General features: G+C 45.3%; 1 protein-coding gene across 1 annotated transcript; it reads right to left on the reverse strand.

Moving 5' to 3' along the window:
• Positions 1–5,093: 5,093 nt before the first annotated feature.
• cenpf (centromere protein F) lies at positions 5,094–23,876 on the reverse strand (the record flags this gene model as incomplete). Its single annotated transcript, XM_079997236.1, has 35 exons — positions 5,094–5,863; positions 6,906–7,030; positions 7,158–7,835; positions 8,312–8,441; positions 8,537–9,358; positions 9,493–9,543; positions 9,647–9,744; positions 10,322–10,511; positions 10,691–10,834; positions 11,013–11,231; positions 11,444–11,649; positions 11,815–11,923; positions 12,055–12,314; positions 12,437–12,589; positions 12,692–12,900; positions 13,299–15,391; positions 15,516–15,689; positions 16,187–16,744; positions 16,879–17,157; positions 17,323–17,452; positions 17,697–17,905; positions 18,134–18,340; positions 18,547–18,826; positions 19,771–19,900; positions 19,987–20,122; positions 20,546–20,668; positions 21,013–21,141; positions 21,541–21,666; positions 21,845–22,047; positions 22,259–22,538; positions 22,621–22,730; positions 22,820–22,950; positions 23,150–23,220; positions 23,322–23,447; positions 23,715–23,876. 35 exons carry the CDS (start codon positions 23,874–23,876, stop codon positions 5,675–5,677), a joined length of 9,240 nt encoding a protein of 3,079 aa, XP_079853362.1. The 3' UTR covers positions 5,094–5,674.
• Between the last annotated feature and the right edge of the window lie 3,182 nt (positions 23,877–27,058).

A 27,058-nucleotide genomic window follows, 5' to 3' on the forward strand; every position in this document is an offset into this window, starting at 1 on the left:
TGCTGACCCCTGTCCACCGCTGAAAGCGCCTTCAATGGCCATTTGAGGCTCAGAACTGGACCATGGAGCAATGGAAGAAGGTGGCCTGGTGTGGCAGTTTCACCTACCAGGCGCCACCCAAGTGGCGTATTCAAGAACCTCCGGCACAGAGACACAGAAGACGGGTTGTAGACACCAGTTTATTGTAGACAGTGTGCCAGTTGGAACTAGGACAGGAGCAGATGGACATGTGTCATGACACGGGCTCCTCCTGAGTGAGTGTGGGGATGGGAGTTTTACCTGCTCACCTAGATCGAGGTCAGGTGTGGCTGCTCGAACCACTCCAATCCCCACACCAGGCGTGATGAATCACGTGTTCTTTTACATAATGTGGATGGCCAGATGCGGCGTTTACCTAGGGAAGAGATGGCACCAGGATGCACTATGGGAAGAAGACAAGCCGGCAGAGGCAGGGTGATGCTCTGGACAATGTTCTGTTGGGAAACCTTGGGTCTCGGTTTTCATGTGGATGTTACTTTGACAAGAACCACCTACCTAAACATAGTTAGGTGGACTAGAGCTGTTTTGGTGGCATGAGGAGGACCTACACAATATTGGTTGGCAGGTGGTTTTAATATTTTAGCTGACCGGTGTATGCCCTTACATGTATTTTTACATTAATCAGAGAATTATAAAAAAAAATGAGAGAAAAGAAAGCCAATGTCGAGATTGATTAGATTTGTTCCATGATTGTAATTATTTTTCAGTGGATGATTGTTTAATTTATGAGCTGAGTAGCTGAAAAGTAAATTATCTGATTAAAAAAAAAAAATCTCCACCTGGAGCTTAAATAATTAAATGGAAAAAGAAACGTTTTACAAAATTGTACAGATACAATTTTTAGCAATACTGTATGTGTGTGGTTCACTAAGTTGAATTAATAATTTAAAAATAAATTGCACAATTGAATTCCTAATTGTTCATTCTATTCATTATTGAGGTCCTGAGTTCATTGAGGCTGGTTCAATGGGAGTCTCATAACAGAACGTCCCTTGAGGTTGTCTTAAAAAAGAACAACCTCGCCGTGAAAGCCAGACTAAGTGCAGAATCTCTGTGCTATTATGTTAATATTACTCTTATTTAATGGTTTCTATTTTCAATTATTAGCGTGTACAAGTTATTCTTCACTAGAAAGGTGCCATCACAAGCCTGAGGAGGTCTAGTGAAATTATTAGCATAAAGCATAAAATGACTGAGTAAGTGGGAAATTATTATTCCGCCAAAGTGGAAGAGACCAGGGAAGGAAATAAGGGAAGAGTGGGGAGAGAGAGAGAGAGAGAGAGAGAGAGAGACAGGGAAAGCTTCAGTGTTTTGCTCTTCCAATGCAAAAGTATGTTTATTATACAGCAGTGGCATGCACACAGCCTTTCAGGGGCAGAAAAACGTCACTTTTTATAATGTGTTCTCTATCGTATCATCTCAGGGAAACTGGAACCCACCAGGCCTCTGGACACACCGTGGAAGTCCTTGATTTTTCCATCCAAGTCACTGCTGCTGTCACTTAAATCAGACGATCAGAAGAGTCAACCAGACTTGGTGGGACTTGGTGGCTAAAAAGGGACAAGCTGCTGTATGGACTAGAGGGTTTGAAGCCAAGTGAGCTTTTGAAAGCCGACACCCCGAGGGCGCATTTAGAAGCGCATAAAGAACAGCGACCACCGCGGAGATGACCTGGTGGAATGACGGTGTTGTTCTCACAGACCCAAAACATGTCTGTGGATCACCTTCACAATGAGCCCTCGGTCTCCACACTCCTTTGAAGGTGCCCTTCTGTTGCTGCCATCAAAAGCTCACATGGCATGAAGCATTGAAGGCTGTTGTTTCGCATTGTATCAACCATAAGGACGCCTTGAGGGCACTTCCTCACGTTGTCTCTAGTGTAGGGGCACATAAAGGGCACTAAGTTACGGCACTTTAATGTTTTCTCTATCATAAGGGCACCTTTACACCATTTTCTCTATTGTAGGGCCACTCTAAGGGCACTTTATAATATGTTCTTAACATAGGGGTAGCCTAGTGGCCACGTTGCAACCTTTTCTCAATCTAAAGGGCACCTACTGTAGAGGACACTTTTGCATCTTTTTTTTTTTTTCAAACAAAGGGGAATCGGGGGCTAGTTGCCTCCCCTGCCACACCCCCCGTGCACACCACTGTTTTACAGTATTTCTAGAGATGCACCAGGTGAAACATTCAACATCCAAATGTAAAGTTCACCATCTATCACACATTCATTTATTTAGCCATTCATTGGATCTGCATCTTTTGCACTTCTCTCTCTCTGTTTTCATTTCACCCACATTCATCCTGCACTGCTGATCGCTCTATTTCTGTCTTTCACACTAACACCAGTCCAGTCATTTGGCCGGCAGCCAACAACAGCCAGACAGAAGAACAGCTCGACTCAAACCGGTGAGTCTTCCTTTCCCACCGCCCTTCCATCACCCTTCCACCACCATCCAATTGCCCTCGCAACCCCCCTCCCACCGCCCTCCCACCACCCTCCCACCACAGCAGGAGGTCCGCTTCATTAACCTGCCACACATCCCCTGGCCGGGCCTTCAACGGATGCCAATTAATCTCATGGAAGGATCATAAATCCTACTCCTACGCTGTAAAATAGAATAAAAAAAAATAAATATAAATAATCCATAAAATCTTAGGTAGCATCAGATAAGGCTAGCAACATATTGCCCTTCACTCGACTATCCCAATTATAACATTTAAGGAAGCATCATGACTGTTTTATATTATCTATTAGTTGAAACATCAAGTAATTATTTACTGTATAGAAAATCAAATTTTGGGTAATATTTGGTTATATTTGATTTAAGTGACAGCATAACAATTTATTGATTCCTCTTGCTTTTGGGACTGAAAGATTCCACACAATTTGAAAGGTATTATGGTTTTAGTACACCTGGTACATCAATCTGGCGATGTTCAATCGGTCTTAAACTATAACAGATAAAATACGACTTTGATATGGATGTGGGTCGGTGGGTGAAGCACGCTGCGACCACTTAGAAAACCATGATTTGAATCTTAATCCGGTGAGGTGTCGCCAAAAGAACAGATAAGGTTTGATCATTGTCATTAACACACACTTTCTCACACACACACACACACACACACATATACACGTCGACACTTCCGGAACGTGACTTGAGCGCCTCAATGGCCCGGACAGCTGCTGCTTATACAGTGCTGCCGGATACAGAATAGGGCAGCTCATGCATACAGTAGGGGATAACGCACACGCCCACAGACACATACTTATTCCCACCCACACACTCTTAGACACACATACACCCACACTAGTATGACTGCCAGTGATAACAAAGCTTTCTGGAACTGTCTCCTGGTTTCCTGTTGGTTCTAGTGCTGTGGGGGCGGCCAGTAGTGGCGGTGGCTCTGGGTCATCAGAATGTGAGTGTATAGTGTCCTCCCAGCCTACCCAGTGCCCCGCGCCAGGTGGAGGCCATATCAAGGAGTCTTTTTTGTCGTATGGTAATGTATCCCCGTGGACACTACTCCTGGACTCCCTGACCCCATTAGTTCTAACAGGCTCCAACAAAAGCATCGATCGCCGTCTATTGTTCTCCCCTCACATGTCTTTTACGGTGTCCCGGGAGACCGAGAGGCCAAAGGGTCAAACCGCTGACCTCAAACGGAGACAATCCACTTAATCAGAGCGTTCTGGACGGTAAACTTATCAGCTGTTGCCAATGAACAGGCTTTTACGCCGGAAACACAACAGATTAGAAAATGCACTGAAGTGACGTGGTCCAAGAAAGTCAGAACGACGTGGCCAGGGGATGATGGCAAGTGGCCTGAAATGGCAAAAAGATGAATGGTGCCGACTAATGCAAGGATATGAAACCGCCCGACATAGACAAAAACTTCCAAATAACCACTGGCACATCCCACCCAAACGTCTACGTAGATTTCTGCAATTTGCATCATCTTTTGCAACCCACAGTATGTCACTGGTGTTCCTTACACTGTTGTGGACATGCAACAGTGCTTAAATGTATTTAAGCAGCTTGCTTATTGTAAGTTACTTTGGTCTAAATTATCTTCCAAATGGTGTAATGTATTGTTATACACGTCCTCTGCTGCTGCTGCTTCTGCCTGATTAGAACAGTGTCAGCGTTCTGCTTTCTGCAGATCTATTGACTTCAGCCTCAGTCCTAGGCCCTCACTGAGGTCTTGCTGCGTGCATCCTCCATGACCTCAGACATCTCTCACGGTGTCCTTCATGCAAATCACACTTTATTACTACATTCCTATAATTCGTACTTCTCGCTTTGTCAGTTTTGCTGTGGTCACTACTGGATGGGGAAGGGCTTGGACATGATTTATTGCTTTTACCCATGGTGATGTGTTATCCCTGCACTGTCACGGGCTGAGGGGTTAACAGGGGCTGCCGAACTATCAATTGGATGTGCGACTGTAAAGACTTAGGAGGCTAAAACTGTTTTTTTTTTAATAAAATGTGACTTTAGATTTTTGCATTTAATCTAAGCTTAGCTACACTGCATTCGATAGTTATTGTTCCTTCTGTCCTCTTACATGAAAACATACACCACCACCCATAAAATAGTACTTAGGGCAGTTTCAATCATCCTCCCATAACTTTCTCTGGATCTGATGAAACCAAGTGGTTTCTTCCAAGTGGAGGACAATAAATCTTTTCTTCAACGAGTCTTGTGGCTGTTTACAGTTAAAACAGCCCCCGGCTGACCCTTGTGATATTCCAACTATTTTGTTTACTGAATGATGACCTCATATCTCAGTTTGCTTTGACATGTTTGGCCAATGTTCAATATGTTGTACAATCGGACCTTATGATTTTCAAAGTACTTGTATGACTTTAATAGCAAAGAAGCCAAACTGACTAAGCAAAAAAGATGTGATATCAACTGTGGTAAAATAACCACAATTTAAATGACTTAAATGAGACTGTGGCAGTTTTGCCCACCAGGCGCCACCCAAGTGGCGTGTTCAGGCACCTCCGGCACAGAGACACAGAAGACAGGGTTGTAGACACCAGTTTATTGTAGAGAGTGGGCAAGATGGAAGTAGCCCAGGAGCAGATAGACATGTGTCATGACACAGGCTCCTCTCCTTATTGAGTGTGGGGATGGGGGTTTTACAACAGATCAGAGTGGCAACAGGTATGTAGCCACTCTGATCCCAATAACCTAGATGCAGGTCAGGTGTGGCTGCTCCAACCACCCCATCCCCACACCACAGACACAAAACAGGCAAATGACAGTTAGAAAAAAATAGTTTATAAAAAAAGTTACGTATCAGTAACATAAAAGCAAACCAGCAAGTGAAGGAAAACAGCCAAATTGTGGACTGCGTTGTTTAAGGATCATCACAAGTTGATCGAGGGTGGACTTAATATTTACATTCCGAAGTATTTACATTCATTAGTGGTATAATCTGATGACTACCGTAGAGTCTTTACAAAACAGACCCTTGTTATGAAAAGTGAGCTGATTAGTAAATGTGTCAATATTAGAAAAGACTACCAGGTAAACAAAATATTGCTGTATGTGTGAAGTCATTGATAAAGAGTGTAAAGGTGTAATAGCTAAGGAGTGTATGTGTGTAACCAGTGTGTAGTCTACTGGATGTGGCAGTCCTCTCCCTGCTGTGCTTGTTCCCTCAGAGCCTCTCGTTGCTTCTCCCTCCGGTCGGGAGTTTTGCGCGAGCTTTGCTCAGTTCTCTTCTCCTCGCAGCTGGTGTGAGAGTCGTCCATCTCAGTTGTGACCGCATCAGCAGAGTTGTCCTGAAGGCACAAGTACCCCAAAACCTTGATGGGAAAAGAGCAGGGGGTTAATAAAATGGTGAGGGACAGAGGAAAGGGGAAGTCGTTTGAGAGCAAGGAAGAGGATGGAAACTAATGGAGTCGACTTCTCTGCTACTCCTCGGTACCCAAACATGGCGCTCCAACATCCTTTTATAAAATCTCAACCATGTCTCTCTCCCGCCTACTCCAGACGAACGGAAGCGGGAAGCGGGAAGAAGGTGTTTGGATGACCTTGTACATATATTAACAGGCCCAGAAAACAAAACATAAATATGAATGACCCCTACTCTGGCCGGCCATGTGTAAATAGTAACTGATGATGCAGATGGATGGACAACAGAGCTGGTAATCACGTGGCTCCAGAAGAGTTTTGTCTATGATCCGTCTCGTAGATATTGTGTAAGTGAGTGTCTCAAACATTTCTTAAAGGGTCATATGATCAATGAGGCTATCCCAGAGTTGGAATTGCTCATAAAAATGCTGATCTGTTCTCCTTGGTGGGCTTGTGGAGCCCCCACTTTGAAAATAAGTCTGCCATGGAAGACCAAAATAATGTGTATATTAAATATTAATACTAATATTTTTATATTAAATAAAAATGATAATGTGTAAAAGGTTCCTCTATAGATAGACACACTTTTGCTTTCAAGCCAAACAAGTTGCTCCAGATGGATGCACTGTCACCACCCCACCCACGGCTGAGAAGCTGTTTTGTTGCGTTGGCCTTTGTCTCCCCCTATTGTGCTTATCATGAGTGTGTGTGAGAGAAAAATTGAATAAGACGTGTATATTAAACTGTGCAGTGCATTACCATGTACATTTCCAGTAGACGACTTTCTAAAATACGGTGGTAGTTTACAAAGAACGTATTACTTTATTTATTATTCATAATGAATCAACCCCGCCCCAATTACTATGTGTAGAACCCTGAGTAAAGCTCCTGTTTGAATACTTCCCACCGGTTGCTATATCTCCCATACGTACATGCGAGTTTGAGTAGGTGTGTGTGTGTGTGTGTGTGTGTGTGTGTGCGCACACCGCCCACCTTGCCGTTGGGTCCTGGTGTGTGTGTTTCAGTGCTCTGCTTGGCGGCGAGCCGGGGGCTGCAGCGCTGCACCGTCCTCCTCATGATGAACGGACTGGCCTCCCCCAGAGGAATGTCAGCAAAACCTACAGAGTGGAACAAGGTTTTGGAATTCCAACATCAACACAGCGTTTTGTAAATAACTATTCTCAATGTGGCGATCCATCCCACACATGTGATACAGGAACTTATCATTTTCGTGTGTTGCAGTACCTCTCTGCACCAGCTCGGGAAGTCCCTCAGGTCGGAACTCCTCTTCCGGTTCACTTCCCGGTTTGGGCGTGGTCGGCATGGCAGCACCGGCTTTGATCCTCTTGGTCAGATTGTAGAGCGCCTCCTGGGCTTTAACAGGAGTGCCGGCCCCGTCTCTCTCGCCCACGCCGACGTGTCCCCGTTTCCCCAAAGGAGACGCCCGGGGTGAAGCGCCAGGCGGTTGGGGGGCGGTGTTCTCGGCGTTATCGCCCGAGACGGCTCCTTGTTGCCTGGACGCTCTGAGCGAGCGGCGGGAGCTGGTGCGGTTTCCGCCGCCAGACCGGCCGCCGGGCGCGGTGATGGCCGGTTGGCTGGCAGCGAGCTGCTGGAGCTGTGTGCTCAGAGCCTCGTTGCTTTCCTCCAGCTTGTGGAATCGCACCATCAGGCTGCAGTACTTGTCCACGCTGTCGTCGGCCTCCTTGACGCGCTCCTCTAACGTCTCGCTCATTTCGTCCAGCTCCTTTCTCTTCTCCTCCAACTTCGTCTTTTTCTCCTCCAGGGCAGTCCGGAGCTCCTCCGCCTCCTTGCACCTCTGCTCCACCTCTGTTCGCTTCTCCTCCAGGGCAGTCTTCAGATTCTCAACCTCGTTCTTTCTCTCCTCTACATCGGTCTGGGCCGCCCCGCTGCTGCCTCCACCTGCTGTGCCGACAGTGTCACAATTTAAATTTCTGATCTTGATGATTTGCCAACCCACATCAAATTCAAAATATGATAGAATCTGATAATTACATAATTAATTACTGCATGCTCTTTAATCTATCATAACAGATTTAAATCAAGGTATTGTAAAAATAACTTGTTGAAAAAAGTATTGCTATATTATTTTATGCCACTAGATGGCAATAACTTTGCACACTAATGACTATGAAGTACAAGCAAACCAGTGACTGAAGTCAAACAAATGTTCTACTCCAGGTATACATTCACACAATGGCGATTTAGGAATAAATGCATGTTCTTCATTAAACTTACAGGGGCTGAGCATCAAAAATGAAATTCATTTTTATACTGATCAATTGCGTTGAATAAACCACTATAACCACGTCATCATGGTGTTTTTTGAGCCCGTGGGGACCACCATGTTTCCTTATATGATAGAGAACGTGTGTGTTCACCTGATTTTTGCAGGAGCAGCTCCTTCTCCTGCTCCAGCTGTTTGCAGCTCTTCATCCACAGATCCATCTGACCGAGCGCAGTCTCTCTCTCCTTTGACAGACGACCAACTTGACTCTCCATCTCGGACACCTGAGAGAGAAGAGACGAGAGGAAGCCGAGGGTTCATTGTCCTGGAGCCCAAAACAGCAAAACAGGTGTGTGTGTGTGTGTGTGTGTGTGTCTACCTGTGCCGTGGCCTGAGAGAGAGACTGTTTCTGCGCTTCGAGCTGTTCCTCAAGAGAGGCAACCTTCGACCGGAGGATCTCTCCTTCCTCTGCCATTTCCTCCCTCTCTTTTTCCAGCGAAGAAAGAGAAGAGCGCAGGTTCTCTCGATCCCCTTCCGAGGAGGCACAGGAGGAGCGCAGGTTGGCCTCCTCTGCCTCCACTTCCGCTTTCTCCTTCTCCAAGGAAGAAACGGCAGCGTGTAGGCTGCGGTTCTCCTTCTCCACGAGCGAGAGGCTGGAACGGAGTCCCTCGCTCTCTCCCTCCGACGAGGAAAGGGAAGAGGTCAAGCGCTCCATTTCCTCGGCGAGCCTGGTGCGCTCTCCTTCCGCTCGTTTTTGATCCGCCTGGAGAGAAGCGATTTGCTTTCTCAAGCCCTCCCTGCCCTCTTCCTCCCTCCTTCCCTCTTCCTCTTTGGACTGTATCGCAGCTTGCAGCTTCTGCACCTCTTCCTCCAGCAGATTTCTCCCGTCCGCCCACTCCCTTCTTTCCTTCTCCGCCTCTCCCCTCTCCTTCTCCCAGTCCTGGGCCTGGGCCTGCAGCCTCCCCCTCTCCTTCTCTTCCGCCTCCAGCTGGGCCTGAAGGCTGTCCACTCGTCTTCTCTGTCTCTCCTCCTCCTCAATCATCCCTCGCTCCAGCTCCTCCTTGGCGGCCTTGAGCTCCTCGATCGCCCCGTTTTTGGTTTCCAGTTCTCTCTCCATGCGCTCCTTCTCCGATCTGAGGCCATCCAGCTCCGTCGATAGTTCGGATAGTTTTTCGCCGATCGTTCTCTTTTCCTCCTCGACCTGGGAACAACATTGAATAAGAGTTGGTGAGATGAAACACAAGGTGAGCTCAAAAAAGCAAAAACAAAGAAGAAAGGGACGAAGAAGTATGAATAGGAGTTGATATAGTTCCACAATATATACAGTGGACATACTTTACTCCTCTCCTCCTCTAGTTCCTCCAGCTCAGCTTTGGTGGTCTCAGCCTAAGGGGAAAAGAGTTGTTCTGTAAAAACGCTCCGGCGGCGAATGAACCACGAGTTCCAAGACGAGATGAGCGGAGCAGATCGGGGCAGTTGGATGTTGTACCTGTAGCACAGCGTCTTCCAGGCTCTGCTCCACCTCGTCCTTCTCTCTCTCCAGGGAGTCGATGCGATCCTGCAGCGAGTCCGACTTCCTCTGAGCAGCTGAGGAAGCGGAAAGTCAATGAGCAAAACGTCTCGCCGACACTGCGATTTTTTAGACTTTACAAATTATAGTTATAAATAAGGGAAATCATAAATATATATTTTTTTACGCGAACACAGCTCTGCGTACGATTGCGGAAAGACAAAGGGAAACGAGGGAGGCACTGTTTCTCTGTGCAACTGTTTTTTTTTTTTTAACTGTTTAAGTGAAAATTATTGACTAAATTATTAATACCCCTAAATATAACTTTTTTCCCCTCCATATTCTTCTCATCCAGATCTTAAGATGGAAATAATATAACTGTAATTGAGGTGAGCTAAATGAGGCGACCGGGCACAACCTGATAAACTTTCCTTCTTGTTGGATATTCAATTTCAGATGAATACCAAAATGTATATGAATTAGAATGCTGCCATTGATGATCAAAGACACCAGTGAAAAGCAATCTCAAATTTTATTTCTCAAAGTTATTTATTAATAATTACGCTGACCTGAGATTTTCTAAGAGTCCAATAACCTAAAATTACAATGACAACAACAACAAAAAAACCCCCAATACAACATAACTGATGTTACCTTTGAGTAGCTCTCCCATCTTCTTCTTCTTCCTCTCGTCGGACTCGATGCGAACCTGGAGCTTCTCGATGCCGCTCCTCATCTGCTTGATCTCGTCCTGGGTGGAGTTGAGGCGAGATGCGATCTCCACCTTCTCCAGCAGAGACGACTCCAGCGACTGGGAGAGACGGCTCAGATCTCTTTCCAGACCCTAAAGAAGACCGGGGGGAAACAAGTCTCAGCCAATTCCTGGTGTGACTGGGGGCCTGTGTGCAACACCTTTGCATAGTTTTTTTTAATTTATTTTTAACAAAATTAATTTGGTGTGGAATTTTGCAGTCACAAATGCCTACAGTGCGGTATTTTCTGACTGCGCGGCCTTTTGCTCACCTGTATCTTGGAGACCATGGATTCAGAGTTGAGACTGGCCGAGCTCTGGTCTTCTCTGAACCTGTCGAGTTCGCCGATGAGCTCCTCCCTCTCACCACTCTGCAGAGAGACAGTCTGCTTCAGCTCTTCTACCTGAGCCAAAAGCTGCGGGAGGAGGACGAGGAGAACAGTGTTAGTGGAGAAAGTAAAAATATATATAGTGCATACATGACCACGACGTCCATGATTTTTAGGAGTATATCAAATTTAAAGCAGCCAATAGGACGGTGTGGTTTAAATAACCCCTTATTCCCAGAGCAACACATCAGTGGACGCAACGCACCTGCTGCTTCAACGTCTCCAGACTCTCCGCGTTGCTCTGCGAGGCTTCGTACTCGCGCTTCCCCGCTCTGATGTCCGTCTCCAGGATGGAGATCAGCTGCCTGGTGTCGCTGTTGGTCTTCTCCAGACTGTGGACCTGTTCTCTCCACCGGCCCACCGACGTGCTCAGCTCGTCCCTCTCCTCGGTGCAAGAGACGAGTTCCGACCTCAGCTGGGCGGTCTGAGAGAAGAGATGGAGGAAGAGTGAGACACAACAGCAGCAATATTGCAGAAGTGACACACATTTTTTTTAAAGCATAGAAAAATATAGCATAGATAACTGCAATATTTAGGCACTGAATATAAAAACAAAACTTAGAAAGTAAACTGAATAAAGTCAAGCTATGCACACTGTTTTTAATTTTTTTTTATAACTTCATTTTAAATCCTCACCTCTGTCCGGAAGGCATCAACCTGCTGCTCCAAGCCTGAGCACGCTCTCCTTCGGTTCTCCGCCTCCCTCTCCAGCCTGCCCTGCTCGTCCTGCAGGGACTCCAGCTCACTCTCCATGCCCAGGATGTGTTGCTCCAGGTTGGCCTTCTCAGAGCGAACCCTCTTCAGCTCGCTCTCCTGCTGGAGGAACTTCTCGTCCCAGCCTCCTGCACAAAAAAAGCGGGACAGTGAAATAAAATGCTCAGACTTATTGGAGAGGGACTCCATGCAACAAACACAGAAGGAAGGAATAATGATACACATGCGATGGACTCAAAATCTGCTTCAGACCGTATGTCAAAGTACATCAACTTTCAGTGCTAGCCCATTACCTTTGCCCATCTCCAAGCCATCCAGCATTTCCATAATATCGGCTAGCTGACATTTGGCTGTCTGCAGCTGTAGTGTTAATTCTGCCTTCTCCTCCGACAGGTGAGATATCTAAAAAAAGATGAGCGCAAAAAGATTTTACATTTCTTCACAAGGAACAGACCAAGCACCATTTATAGAGCGTCTTGATATGGGTCAGTCAGGTGGTATTCAGCATTTCTACCCCAGCTGCCACCCCCTACCTGGTCCTCCAGGCTTCTCCTCTGCTCCACGGCGGCATTGAGCTTATCGGCCATGCCGCTTCTCTCTTCCTCCATTGCCAGAAGCGTGGTTTCCAGGCGGTGCATGTTGTCTTGCAGTTCGGCAATCAGCTCGTTTCTCAGTATGCAGTCAGAGGCCAGGAGCTCGTTGTCGGACTGGAGCCTCCGGAGTAGATCTTCCAGTAGTCTCACTGGTTTCCTGATCTGGTTGAGCTGAGCATGAAGGTGGTTCGCGTCTGTGGCTGCCGGGCAAATTCCACACAAATTGTGTTCAATTATTACTGATGTATAAGAATGGATCGAGCCACCAAATTGTATTTTTTATTTTTTATTCAATCATTTTACACAGCAACTTAGTACTTACTGGTAGATTCTATAGTAGAGATGTCCCGAGGAGAGGGGCTAGCCGGGGATGGACCAGAGAGTTCCGGCTCCCCCAGAAGGGCTCCGGTGCGATCACTGGAGATATGGTCGGCCGAAGCCTCCAAGTCCACCTCAGAAGGCTCGTGCGCCATTTCTAAAAGTGGAAGAAATGTTAACGATGGAATCCAAATGCATCAAAAAGGAAAACTGCTGCTCGGCCTGAGAGACCCCTTTTTATGAGTCTGTTCACCCTCACCGGACTCGTGTTGATCGGAGTTCTGTGGTGCAGCTCTTTCCGCACCGCCCTGTGTTCCCTCGGTGTGGGAGAGCTGCTGGATGAGGTGTTGCTGCTGCGCCACCTGCTCCAGCAGCACGTCGTACTGATGTTTGAACACAACCAGCTCTGTCTGCAGCCCGGACACTATCCCATTCAGCTCTACCTGCTCCTCCTCAAACCGCCTGCACCTATTGGACAACACAAACACAAGTGCATAGACTGAGTCCGAGTACAACCCTTTAAGCAGGCCTGAATGACAGAAGTATAAAAATTAACAAAAATGTAAGAAAGAGCCAAAGAAGAAAAATCCACCACAAAAAAAAAAAAAAAAAAGGTTTCATAAGATATTTTACACACAAGTAGTTGAGAAAATCATTAGTAATGTGGATATTATGACCAAGCAGGTAGAGGACTTAATAAACTAAAACAGCCCATGAAGTTCAGAAAAGTGTATTACTTTACTATAATGCAAGTTTAAAGACAACAGTTAACATAACAATTACGATTTTTTTTCTTTTAAAAATGTGTGCCCTGTGAGATAGAAGCTGGTGTGTGAAAATCTAAACGAAAGCTGGCGAATACGCACCTCTCACTGCTATCACTCTCGCTAATCTTGTTCTTCATCTCCATGTCCTCCTTCAGCTCCTGGTTCTCCTTTGCCAGGACCAGGAGAGAGTCGTGGAGCCGCTGATTCTCCTCTGGCAGCTGAGAAAGCTCTTTCCCAGAGGTCACATCCTCTGTCTGAAGGTCAGCCTCTTGTTGGACTTTCTCTTCAGTCGCTCGGTTCAGATCTGCCTCTAGTTGAACTTTCTCTTCAGTTACTCTGTTCAGATTTGCCTCTAGTTGGAGCTTCTCTTCAGTTGCTCTGTTCAGATCAGCCTCTAGTTGGAGCTTCTCTTCAGTTGCTCGGTTCAGATTTGCCTCTAGTTGGATTCTGTCTTCAGTTGTTCGGTTCGGATCTGCCTCTAGTTGGAGCTTCTCTTCAGTTGCTCGGTTCAGATCTGCCTCTAGTTGGAGCTTCTCTTCAGTTGCTCTGTTCAGATTTGCCTCTAGTTGGACTCTCTCTTCAGTTGCTCTGTTCCGATCTGCCTCTAGTTGGAGCTTCTCTTCAGTTGCTCGGTTCAGATTTGCCTCTAGTTGGAGCTTCTCTTCAGTTGCTTGGTTAAGATTTGCCTCTAATTGGAGCTTCTCTTCAGTTGCCCGGTTAAGATTTGCCTCTAGTTGGAGCTTCTCTTCAGTTGCTTGGTTAAGATTTGCCTCTAGTTGGAGCTTCTCTTCAGTTGCTCGGTTCAGATTTGCCTCTAGTTGGAGCTTCTCTTCAGTTTCTCGGTTTGGATCTGCCTCTAGTTGGAGCTTCTCTTCAGTTGCTCGGTTCAGATCTGCCTCTAGTTGGAGCTTCTCTTCAGTTGCTCTGTTCAGATTTGCCTCTAGTTGGACTCTCTCTTCAGTTGCTCTGTTCCGATCTGCCTCTAGTTGGAGCTTCTCTTCAGTTGCTCGGTTCAGATTTGCCTCTAGTTGGAGCTTCTCTTCAGTTGCTTGGTTAAGATTTGCCTCTAATTGGAGCTTCTCTTCAGTTGCCTGGTTAAGATTTGCCTCTAGTTGGAGCTTCTCTTCAGTTGCTTGGTTAAGATTTGCCTCTAGTTGGAGCTTCTCTTCAGTTGCTCGGTTCAGATTTGCCTCTAGTTGGAGCTTCTCTTCAGTTTCTCGGTTTGGATCTGCCTCTAGTTGGAGCTTCTCTTCAGTTGCTTGGTTCAGATTTGCCTCTAGTTGGAACTTCTCTTCAGTAACTCTGTTAAGATTTGCCTCTAGTTGGAGCTTCTCTTCAGTTGCTTGGTTCAGATCTGATTCTAGTTGGAGCTTCTCTTCAGTTGCTGCGTTCAGATTTGCCTCTAGTTGGAGCTTCTCTTCAGTTGATGTGTTCAGATTTGCCTCTTGTTGGACCTTCTCTTCAGTTGCTCGGTTCAGATCTGCCTCTAGCTGGACCTTCTCTTCAGTTGATCGGTTCAAATCTGCCTCTAGTTGGACTCTCTCTTCAGTGGCTCGTTTCAGATTCGCCTCTAGTTGGAGCTTCTCTTCAGTTGCTCGGGTCAGATTTGCCTCGAGTTGGAGCTGCTCTTCAGTAGCTCGGTTCAGATCTGCCTCTAGTTGGACTTTCTCTTCCTTTTCCCGTCTCAGTCTGGATTCAGCATCTCTTTTTTCTTCAGTCATCTGATCGATCCTAACCTCTGTTTGCTGTCGTTCTTCATCCAGGTTTCTGAAGTTGATCTGGAGTTGGTTGTTCTCCCCAGCTAGCAAGTCAAAGCTAGTCTCGAGTTGTTGCTTCTCTCCTTGTAGCCTGACCAAGTTAGCATCCATTTGCTCTTTATCACACATCAACTGGTTCAGATTTCTCTCAAAGTCCTGTAACTTGGCCTGTTGCAGGTTGAGCTCAGAATCTTTCCCTTCAATGATTTGTTTCAGAGTCGCCTCTAGTCGGTCCTTTCCCTCTGTGACTTGACTTAGGTTGGACTCTAATGCAGCAATGTTATCCTCCAGGTCACTTCTTTGGGTGGCCTCCTCCTCCAGACGGGTAACTTCACAGCTCCTCTGAGACAGCTCTTCCCTGGCTGTGACATACTGGCTCTCCAGCATGGAATTCTGGGACTGAACCTCTTCCAATCGTGTCTCCAAAACAGAAACCTGAAATTGCAGTAAAAAACTTCTTACAGTACAAGCCAATGGAAAAACAACCAACTTGCAATGAGAATATTTCATTTTGCAGTGCTCCAGTATAGATCTAGTGTTGCTGGCACCAGTGTCCTACCTGAGCCTTTCTGTCTTCCAGCTCCACCTCCATGTCAGACTTCTGCGCTTGGCTCTCTGCTAGCTGGCCCTCCAGTTGAGCTATAGCTCCATTCAGCTCCTCTATCTGACCGTCAAAGGAGTTCATGACCGTCTCGTTGTCCTCCAGGTCCATCTGCAGCATCTCCAGCTGGACCTTCATTTTGAAATTAAACAGAAATAATGTTAACAGCAATGTATAATACGTTTATGATCTGCCATATGTATCTGAGCTTAGATGTTGAAGTTGGATGAACCACGAAGTTGAAGGAAAATCCGGGTTCAGAAAGTAAACTTCCACTTCAGGACTTTGAGCTAACAATGTTTAATGTCATAACCGACGACAAAAGCAGCTGAATAAGTCAATAGCTGGAGCAAAAACATGGAAGGGCCCTTACTTTCTGAACCTAGTATTTTGCATCTCTCAAATTACATTCTAATGCAACTTGATAGTGCAGTGGTTCTCATTGTGGGTTTCAGGGACTAACAGGGGTCAAGAGGTTCCAGGGGATCCCAGAGATAAAATCTTATCAAAAAGGGCCAATAGCCTTTCTTACAGAACAGCCCTTCCCTTTTATTAAAAAAAACAGCAGTTCCTTACTGCGCAAAAGCATAACTGACAGAGAACGGATTCAAAACACCAATAAACCACACCTTGATCTTATTCATGGAAACTGCCTTCTCCTTCAGGGCGTCGGAAGCTTTCGACTGTTCCAATTCCGAGTTATTCAGCTGTTCCTTTAGGCCCTTTATGGTGTTGTCCCTCTCTTCCAGGCCTGCCGACGCGGCGGAAAGCGTGGTCTTCAGGGTCTTGATGCTCTCCTCTTTAGTTTTCTTGGTGGCGTCGAGTTGCTCCTTCAGGCTCTTCTGTTTGCTGAGGAAGCTCTCCATTTCCAGGACATGATTCTCAGACTCCTTTCTCGTGCGCTCAGACAGCTCTCTGACCTCCTTCTCCAGGGCGGTGACCAGGGCGGTTTTCTCCGTCAGGGTGTTCTCGAGATTGGAGTTGACTTCCACGGTGGTCGCGTGACTCTTCTCGATACTTTCGAGGGAGATTTGGAGCTCGGCACGAGACCGGCTGACCGAGTCGAGCTCAGCCATCACGGCAGGAAGCTTTTCTGCCGCGTCTTTGCTCGAAGCCATTTCCTCCTCCAAGGTAGAGATCTGCGCAAGAAACCCGCTCTTCTCTTCCGCCCGGGAGTGTTGACGGCTCTGAACCAGACACAAAATCAAGTTTTATTCACGTCACCAGAGTTGTCTAAAGAAAAGCCATATTGGAAAATATTTAAATAAATGCTACAAGCAAGCACAGAAAGACAATTACAATTGAAAGTTAGTAGTCATACCTCAGCTTCTGCCTTTATTTCCTGAGTTTTTGTTTCCAGCAGAGCATTTAGTTCCTCCAGACCCAAGATTTTGACCTCAGCTTCCTGGAACTGCCTCTCCTTCTCCTTCGCCTGGCTCTGCAGATGCTGAAGCTCCTGCTCGATCTGTTTGAGGGCGTCGGATGTGCTCGCTAGGGCGCATTTCTGCTCTTCTTCCGTGGCCAACAGAGTTTTTATCTGACTCTGCAGCTCGGCTCCTAAGCTCCCCTGGATCTTCAAGCTGGATTCCAGAGAGGCAACCTGAAAAAGACAAGTGAACGATTTAAACTCTGCTTTCTCCGTTTCAACCTGAAATTTAATTTGACTAATTAATCACGGTAACGCTCGAACTAGAACCAAACAGAAATCGGGAATTACAAATTGAACAACTATTTATGTGAAAAGCGGTGAGCAAGGGATGCAGACCTGGTCCTTGGTGAACAAAAGTTCTTGCTGAACCTTCTCAAAGCAGAGTTTGACCTGTTCCACCTCTTCGGCTTTGGTCGCAACGCTCTCCTCACACTGCCGCAGCAGAGCCGTCCTCTCTTCTGTTAATCTGAGAAAGAGAGGACACAAGACAAGTTGACTTTATATCACGGCTATTCAACCGTCTCCCATCCCCAAAGCGGAACATTTGCTTTCACACTAAAAACACAGTAAAGTTCACAATAGGCTGCATCGCACTAGCTGGTCTGATGTTATTATTGTTGCGTACCGTTCTGTTACTCTTATCAAAGGAAAACTCCTCCAAAAAGGAGCATCAAACAACCATAATACCATATCTAAAATCCCTCTCTCACCTGCTGTGTTGTGCCTCCTGCTGTGCGGTGGCCAGTGCCAGGCTGTCTCTGAGCTGGCTGATCTCAGCCTGGCCCAGTTCTACCAGCTGGTCCTTGGAGTGGACCAGGTCGCATGCCGCTTGATGCTGATCCTGCAGCTGGGAGTTTGACCTCTCTGCCTGCACGGCCCGACCAACCTCCTGCTGCACACGCTTCTCCAGATCTCTCACCTGTTCCGATGACGAGAGAGGAAGGATGCTTTGTGAACGACCCTCTCCAACAACCCCCCCCTCCCCCCTAAAGCTGCCTAAAGCTCTCACATAATGACCATTTTAAGTGTCTGATATGAACTAAGGTAAGTCTGCATCTTCATTCCCATTATCCATAAGTCACATCAGTCCTGCTGGCTACAATGCTATTTTCTTATTCTGGAAAAACATAATTAGCTTCCAACATACCTGTGCCTCAAGTTGTGTGACTTGCACACCAACATTCTCCAAGTCCTTAGAGTGTTTGACTCCAGCCTCAGAAAACTTGGACTGGAGTTCCTCGTACCGACTCTCCTTCTCTTCCAGCTCCATGCTTTTGTTGAGGAGTTCTCCTTTCAGGGAGTCGATGTGGTTCGACAGACTGGCCCTCTCACCCTCCATAGTGCTGAGCTGCCCCTGAACCCAGAAAAATGACACAAACCAATAAACCCCGAGTTTTTTTGTTGCCTTCCTTAAAAGTTAGGAATTTTGTGACTTGTTTCCCCCGACAAATGGTAAATGGACTGCATTTGATAGAGCACTATTTCGAGTACAGGGTACACACGGTGCTTTACAATCATACCTCACATTCACCCACTCACACACATGAATACACCCAATACCTGCAGGTCACCGTGGGCTTTGCTCAGCGAGCTGAGGCTCTTCTCCAGGTCACCGATCTTCTCTGACAGGCCACTTTGCACAGTCTCAGTCTCATTAATCAACACCTCCTTTTCCGATTTCCACTGTAGGAGATCTTGGTGTTGCCTCCTCAGTTCAGTACACTCGTTTTGGTTGGAGGTGAGGTCATTTCTCAGTTCCTGCCTCTCCTTCTCTAGGCTGGACAGCTTGTTGGTAAGCTGCTCCGCTTCTAGCTTCTGTTTTTGCAGCTCACTCTGAGACCTGTGATCAAATAAAACATCAAAAATGATAACTACACAATACACCCAAAATACAATGTTGTCTCTGATGGGCCTACTAACACACAACCCGAAATAAGACAACCCTGGCAGTTTTTTTGTGAGCTGTCTATTTCAGAAAACATGTGGTGAAATAAGCCGTTCAGGTTTGCACAAATGTTTTAAAAGGAATTAATACCAACTGTCCCGTGACAAAACTGCAGACGATGGAAATGTAAGTATTTTCTGTGTGTGTCCATGGCAGGCTGCGGCGCATGATCCGCTCCGCATTCTTCCAAACAAAACCTTAGATGTGTTTATTTTATTTAACCATGTTTCTGTAATTCAATGAAACCAAAAGCCCAAAGACCTGCTGTATCCAACAGTGCGCCAAGCTCCGCACTGCTCTGGACACCACCCAGATTTTTTATTTTTTTTTTTCCTTTTAAATCAGGCCTTGTAGATCTAATATGAGTGAAGATTCAGCAACTGGATTGCTTATTTCTTCACAGAGGAATACAACAGAATCCAGAGTAAAACTCAAACACAATTGGCACACAAAACCTGGAACTTGTGCTCAAACCCCATTGGCTCACAGAACCAAGGGCCTGGCTGTTCATTTACATGTAAAGCGACACAGACAGAAACAGAAACATTTCAAAAACATGTTTTGGGGACCTCAGAGCCCATTTATTATCTTGATGAAAAGGAGCATAATAGGTCCCCTTTAAAGAGCGTGCTATAAGCGCAGGCGAAGAGAATGGGTTAATATTAGGTTTATGGATTCAAAATAATTTGATATTTGTCTGCAGAAATAAATAATTTATTTATCTATTTCCAGGAAAACTACATGGAATATATAAATTTCCTTGGAAACAAATTGTCTTTGTCCCATGCAAATATGTATGGCATCAACTTTCCCTCTTCGTGTAGTAAAACCAATATTACCTGTCGTGTTTGGTCTCAGCATCAGAAAGCATTTTATTCAGGTTGTCCAAACTATGGGTCGAGGACTGAGTCTGCTGCTCCAGCTTGGTTCTCAGCGCCTTCAGCTCTTCAGCCTGGGCCTCCGATTTAGCTGAAAACCAAAACAGTCATAAAGGCAACACACCACAAAAGATGAGGGCGGCCAAGGAGACCCGCGATAGGCTGCTTCTCATTCACCTCTGAGGTCGTCCAGCAGGCCCTGGGTGCGTTTAAGGCTCTGCTCAGAGCTCTTCTGTTCCGCCTCCAACTGAGACAGACGCCTGCCACTCTGGTCCAGCTGGACCGTCGCGGTGTTCTTCTCCTTCTGAAGCTCCTGGAGGGAGAGGTCCAGACGGGAAAGAGATGATTAAGGAAGGCAACACAGGAATCCTTTGAGGAATAGAAATGGAAGAGGGTGGAATGTGAAAGAAGCCCAGTGTGAAGAATGTCTAGAGCACACAGTTAAAAAAATCAACATCAAAAGTAAATCATCAGAAGGATCGGAGAGATTTGTGTTTACTTATTTCACAGAGCTCGGCGTGCAGATTTAAGGAGCCTGCAAATTTGGAAGTTTAGATGCTCTGTAGACACCAATAAAGTGAGAAAAAAAAAAAAAACAAGACCCGCTCAGACCGTGAAGGCTGCAGACAAACTGTTGTTTGGTGAGGGCAATGAGGTCGAGCCGTTCACAAGAGTTTAAAATAAATTCGCCGCTCGACAACTGTGCTTCTTCTTGAGACACGACTGCGGGGCTCACCTCAGTCTTCTTGCGGAGGTCCTGCTCCTTGTTCTGGCTGGCCATGAGGCTTTGCTCTGACCGCAACAGCTTCTGCCTCTGCTCCTCCATCTCCCTCTCCGCCTGGCTCTTCTGGTGGCTGACCTGAACAGGTTACAGTGAGAGAAAGAGGAGAAGGAGAGAGAGAGAGAGAGAGAGAGAGAGAGAGCATGAGCAGAAAAGAGGTTTGATTGAAAGGGAATGGCACATGTATTCGATTTGTGCAACTAAAAAAAAATGGCCGGAGGATCTCATAGCGTGACATCTTGGAACATCAACATCTTGGAAAGTAAATTTGAGCTGCTAACCTAAATTCTGGTGGTGAATGAGGTCAATAATTAAGAAGTATCAAGTGAGATCAAATGAAGGTAGATTTCACCAAGAACAATACAACTGTACTAAATAGATAAATAAATAAAGCGGCCGACTAAAGAGAGCAGAGTTCCAACCTTCTCCATGTCGGCCTGCAGTACGTTGTAATCTTTCTTGGCCTGCTGAATCTCCTGGGTCAGCTTGGTTCTGGTCTGGTTCAGTTGCTGATCCAAAGCCTGGTGGGAGCTCTGTAGCTGGGCCAGCTCCTGTAGTGACACACACCAGACACAAAACGTGGATTGTAGACATAATAAAACAGAAGCGCACACAAGGAAGCTTGTATATAGTAAAAAGAGGCAAACATATGATAAGATTTGATTAATCCCCAAGAGGTAATTCAGGACACATATTAATATTCAACAATTTGAATGACTTAATATTAGGGATGTACCAATCGAACGTTGAGTATCTGGTCCAATACGACCAAACCAAAACGACTGGATCAGATATCGGATATAATGCATGTTGTTATCCGAGACCATCGTCCAATGAATACCCCCCCAAAAACAGTACAATGAAAGGCGCTTGAAAAAGTGCTCTCGCCCCTTCCCTGCTTAACGTATGTCTTTGTGTGTACTCTGGGAAAGACCGTCATGGCCCCAAACCTTTTGGCTTTCTCGTTCCTGCTCCTTGATTTTTTGCTCCAGGGCTCGTCTGCAGCTCTCAGCGTTGTGCCGCTGACAGCTCACCTCCTCCGTGACCTGCTTCAGTTTCTGCTCAACTGATGAACACTAGGGAGCCAAACACAACAACGGATTAAATGATGTGCCACTGAATAAAACAACGTTGCACCGGGTACAGAACCAAATTTTTGTTCAGAGTTTGGTTTTGCCATTCCTGTCGGCCTGGGTTAAGGTAGTAATACTTATACATGACGTATGCCTCCGGTTAGGATGCGGTAATGGCTACCTTGGCTTCGGTCTGCTGGTGTCTGTCGTTGGCCTGGCTGAGCTCGTGGCGGGCCTTGACGAGGTCCCGCTCCTGATCGGTCAGCTCTTGACGGCTCTTGTCCAGTTGGGTTTGCAGTTCCTGCAGCTTGGAGGCCTGACCACGGATCTCCTTCTCATTAGAGGACAGACTCCTCTCCAGCTCCGTCATGCGGCCTCGCAGCTCTGGCAGAAAGGAGAAGAAAAGATCAACACCGGAAAGAGGCGCGGGGAAGGAACTCGACAATCCAACACAATTGGCTTTTATTAAATGCCGTTCGATAACTATGTAAACAATGGCGTCCAAATATATCCCAACAACGGAACCCAAAGATGTGGCCCCAAAAAGAACAAGGGAGACTGATGTAGAACGGCTTCTTAATAATCACGGACATACCTTGGTTGAGAGCCCTGAGCTGCTCCACCTGCTGCGAGGAGCCAGCAGGACTCTGCGCCACTATGGACGAACTGATTCGCTGGCTGTTTTTGATTGGAGTCTCCTCATAGGCCTCCCAAAGCGAGGAACCGCCGCCGCCCCGTCTCTTGAGAGGAGTTTCCATGGCGGCCTGGGACGGACGGCTCTGGTCCGGCTGCTGCCACGGAAAGATGGAGGACCCAGCTTGCTGGCGTGCCGCTATGTCTTTGTGGCTGGCGCTTACCGACGACTGATTCAACATCTGACAGGAAAGGGTAAGGGCTGTAAACATCGATTAATTCCACCACAATAGTATTAACAACAATAACAAAAACTGCACTCACTTTGACCTGCAGGACCTTGAGCTCAGTCTCAAGCCTCTTCCTCTCGTCCACCTCCTGGTTGTACCTCTCCTGAAGCTCTTCCAGTCTGTTGTCTGTTCCAGATGCAGAAACTGTGAACATAGAACGAGATCAGCATGCCCCTCACGCACAGCGTCTTAGACGATGTGCCACCGAATAAACAATACAAACACAACAGTACCATGTCTGTAGGATGGGGTGGCGGCTGGGGTATGGAAACTCGTCTGAGGTGTAGTGTAAGGCTGCAGCTCAGAGCAGGAGGATGACAGGGAGGAAGAGGAGGGCTGGGAACGGCCCAACTCATTCTTGTACCTAGTGAGGTAAGGGCAATCCATAAAAATGTACTGGAACCATTTAACCAAAAGCAACAAGGTCCAGTGCCCTCTTTACAGTTGAAAAGCATTATACACACATATATTCATATAACCCCTAGTAAAGGCAAAAAAAATAAAGCTACAAGATAGGACAGTCTCTTTTATTTTTGATAAAGTACAGCGAAAGTCAGACTCACTTCTTGAGCTCCTGCTCCAGACGCTCTATGGTTTTCTTGGAGGAGCTGAGCTGGCCCTCCAGGAAGCTAACCTGAGTTCGGAACACAAAATTCAGCCAGGATCACACACAGAAAGTCGGATTTCTCAGGACCAACGCTGGCCTCACCTAAAATCGGCACCAAGTTAACCCACCTGCTGCTCTTTCACTCCCAGGTCGTGGGCGACCTTCTGACGGGCCTTCTCCAGAGAGTCGCACGACTCTACTAATGTCTGGTTCTCCCTCTTCAGTACAGACACCTCACTGCGCTCGCTGTCCACCTGAGCAGACACCACATCATAGAAATCAGATACACAGACAAGAACATATTATGCCAATATTTGGCTGAGGTATGAGCTTTCTGATCTTCACAAAAACAAAAAAGGCTGATAAGGAAAAAGCAAGGCATTAAATATGGAATGTTTTTATTTTCATTTAACCAGTAAGTGTCATTCAAATTATAAATATATTTTTCAACAATGTGCAGGAACCAGCTGAAACGTTTGTCCACTACCACCACCACCACCACCTCCCCTACAAACACCCACCTTCTGCTTCTGTTTTTGCAGCGCAGCTTCGACAGAGTCGAGTTGAAACTGTTTTTGGGTCCTCTCCTTCTTCAGCTTGTCCAGCTGGCCTTCTATCTCCCGGATCTTCTGCAGAGCTTTCCCCGGAAGACCGTCCTTCCACTCCTCCACCGCCCAGCTCATATTGAACAGTCTGGCCAAAATCAGTTAGCGTGAAATTATTATTATTATTATTTAATGCCGGAAGTCATAAAGTCTTCATCCAAGAATCGTGAGAGTAAACTTCGATGGTTGAATTTGGCTAGGACCAATAAATATCAATCAAAAAGTAAAAACCAGATACATAAGCCTTTTTCTGACAGGAAAATTAGGAGACAAGCTTTATGATGTTATGTTATATTGTTTTTTAGGAACCAGGTGTCCTCTATGGAAGCCCATTAACACCAATGTTAAAAAAAAGATTCTAAGTCATTATACTTTCTCAAAATAATGACTTAGGTAGTACTAGTACCTGTTCGTACTTCTACTACTACCACCTTCTAGTACTATAACCTGTTAGTACTACTACTACTACCTGTTAGTACCATTATGTTATTTCTATTACTGTATTGCATTGCTGTGTCATACTGTACTGTATATCTCCATACTCACTTTATTCACATGCACAAATCTGTATATACAAATAGCCTATCCCATATACATAACTTTATTCCCTTGACTTTTGTTTTGTACCCCGACTCTGTATTATCTTTTTGAGTCTTATTTTTATTGTATTTTATTTATACTATTCTATTCACTAACTGCATTACGTTTTAGGAATGAGTTGGTTTCAGTTAGTCAGCCAGGCAGGAATTAAGGTAAGCTATTATGTTCGGTTTAGCAACTATTGTGCATAATCTCCGGGTGCGTTGCAAAGACATTTCACTGCGTATATGTATGAAAGTATGTATGTGACAAATAAACCTCTTGAATCTTCTACTACTACTATCTGTAGTACAAATAATAACTGTTAGTACTACTACTACCACCACCTGTGAGACATAGTCATTATTTCGAGAAGTTCTCATGATAATAACTTACAGGATATCTTTTTATCCATCACATTGGCGGAAATGGGCTTCCAAAGTCTTCAGCTCCTGTTTCTTTATTATTATTATTATTATTATTATTATTATTATTATTATTATTATTATTATTATTATTATGTGTTGATTTATTTAACAGAACAACCCTAATCTACATAATTCCACGGAATTAGTCTCATTTCACACCAGGTCACCTGTCCCTGCTTCGGGTTTACAAAACCTGTTGGTAAGACTCACACCGAGAAGCCCCTTTTGAAACTGAACGTTTTGCTGCATTTACAATTCTCTAAAATATTACGATCACGGCCTGCGGCGTTTGTGACTCATCGTCCATAAAGTTTTTCATAAACATCTTCTCGAAGTGTTTGTGGATACCGTGACAATTCAACACAACGTTTTAGACGTCGTTCTCGCGCACTGGCTTCCGCGCAAATGCACGGATCAACATTCGCACAATCTATAGACCGACCCCAACAAACAACCGTTTAGTGATAACATGACGCAAGCAATGACTCGAACCCAAAATGTAGGACAAGAGCTCGCTGAAACATGTCATTAAATCCCGTTTCAAGCGGATAATTTAAACGTACCTTTGGGCGCGACGGACACTTCTTGTCCACACTCGAGCTGAGCCAGTTGCAGATTTCAAAATCCGGCCTAAATCGCTAGCTCTACGCCGATTGGCTGGCTTTCGTGACGTCATACAACACGGATTCTGATTGGATACTTCAATGCGCGTCACTCCGCTCCTTGCGTTGTACAGCAAGGAGCGGAGTTATTCTATACAAAATATAATAATATCTGATTATATTTTATAATAAGATATTATTTTTTTTTAATGGCAGAATTCGTTTTACATAAATGTAAATAAATGTGTAAAAAAAAAAAAAATTAACCTTAACTTTTATTTGTTGACATAAATATTACCGCCTCTACACAAACTACTTTAAATCAACAAATCTGAGAGGCTATGAAATTGTCATTGGTAAAATATTTAATATGATCAGAATTATAATTATTAATAATATTTTTTTGTTTATGCCTGTAATTTTTAATAACGACAATTTTGAGACGATTGAATGTAACGATGAAGTTTGAATTTTCTTGGTGTGAGTAGTTTATTGAAGTCTGTATATTACAGAAACAATTGCACAGGCTCAGAGAAGTTGTGCATCCGATTGCAGTGAGATTCATGCCCGATAGTCACCCCAATGGTCACCGCAAACGCGAAAAACAATGGAAACCGTGGTGTTCACTACCTATAGACCACAGACGCAAAGTTGTTTTGAGCAAGGCAAGTAGTCAAAGTTTTTACTGTACCCCTTTTGTGTGTGTGTGTGTGTGTGACCCATAGAGTTTGAAGGCTTGTTTGGAGGTTTGTAGGCCCCTGGTTGTCTTAGAGAACGAGCACAGGCAACACATACAAACCGGAAAATTGCCCTGCACTCATCACCCCTACATTACATGCTTTTAAGCACATGACATGGAGACGATGCAAGGTACTTGGTTCTAAGCGAAGACCTATAACGTGTCACTCAGAGAAGGTGAAAACACGGTAGGCAGACGGACCATCTTGACAAATAAGAGTGCCTCATCTATACAAACAGCTTTTGCAACATCCTAAATATACCATTAGGAAAAAAAAAATAAACAGTGGAAACAGGAAATAATCTGTGCCTTTCTACAGTTTTCATTTTGACATCAAGTACAAAATTTTAGTTCAATAAAAACCCTGTAGTAAAATAAGGCCCTGTAGACTGTTCACATTTTGTGAACTTCTACCTCACAACCAATAAGGCTTGTTTTTTATTTTAAACAAAATGCATGTCATTGCAATACAATTTGATTAGACAAAGTTTACTTGATCAAAATAGTAATGCAGAAAAGAGGAATCTAAACAGATTCAAGCCGTCTCCACACACCTCTTAATTTAAGATTCCAATGTGTAAATGGAATATATTAAAAGGTTTAATGTGTCTTTCCCCAATGGTGGGCCACCCTTTTGAAAGGAAAAGAACAAGCTACAATGTTACCTGAGAGCAAGGCCGCTGTGATAGAGAACCATGGATCATAGTCCCTTAACCTGCACTATGAATATGATATCAGGTCCCCGTTGGAGAATACCATGTGGTAAAGCGTCACGGCTTGCTCCTATTTAATCCTGTGTCCTTTTTGGGGGCATCAGTTTTAACATGTCGCACTTGCACACGCATTTTATAATTATCTACCATGCCTTGGATACTTATTACACTACATGCAAATTTATCAAACATGAAAAGG

The sequence above is a fragment of the Zeus faber genome (genome assembly GCF_960531495.2).
Source record: "Zeus faber genome assembly, chromosome: 3".
In the NCBI taxonomy this organism is placed as follows: Eukaryota; Metazoa; Chordata; class Actinopteri; order Zeiformes; family Zeidae; genus Zeus; species Zeus faber.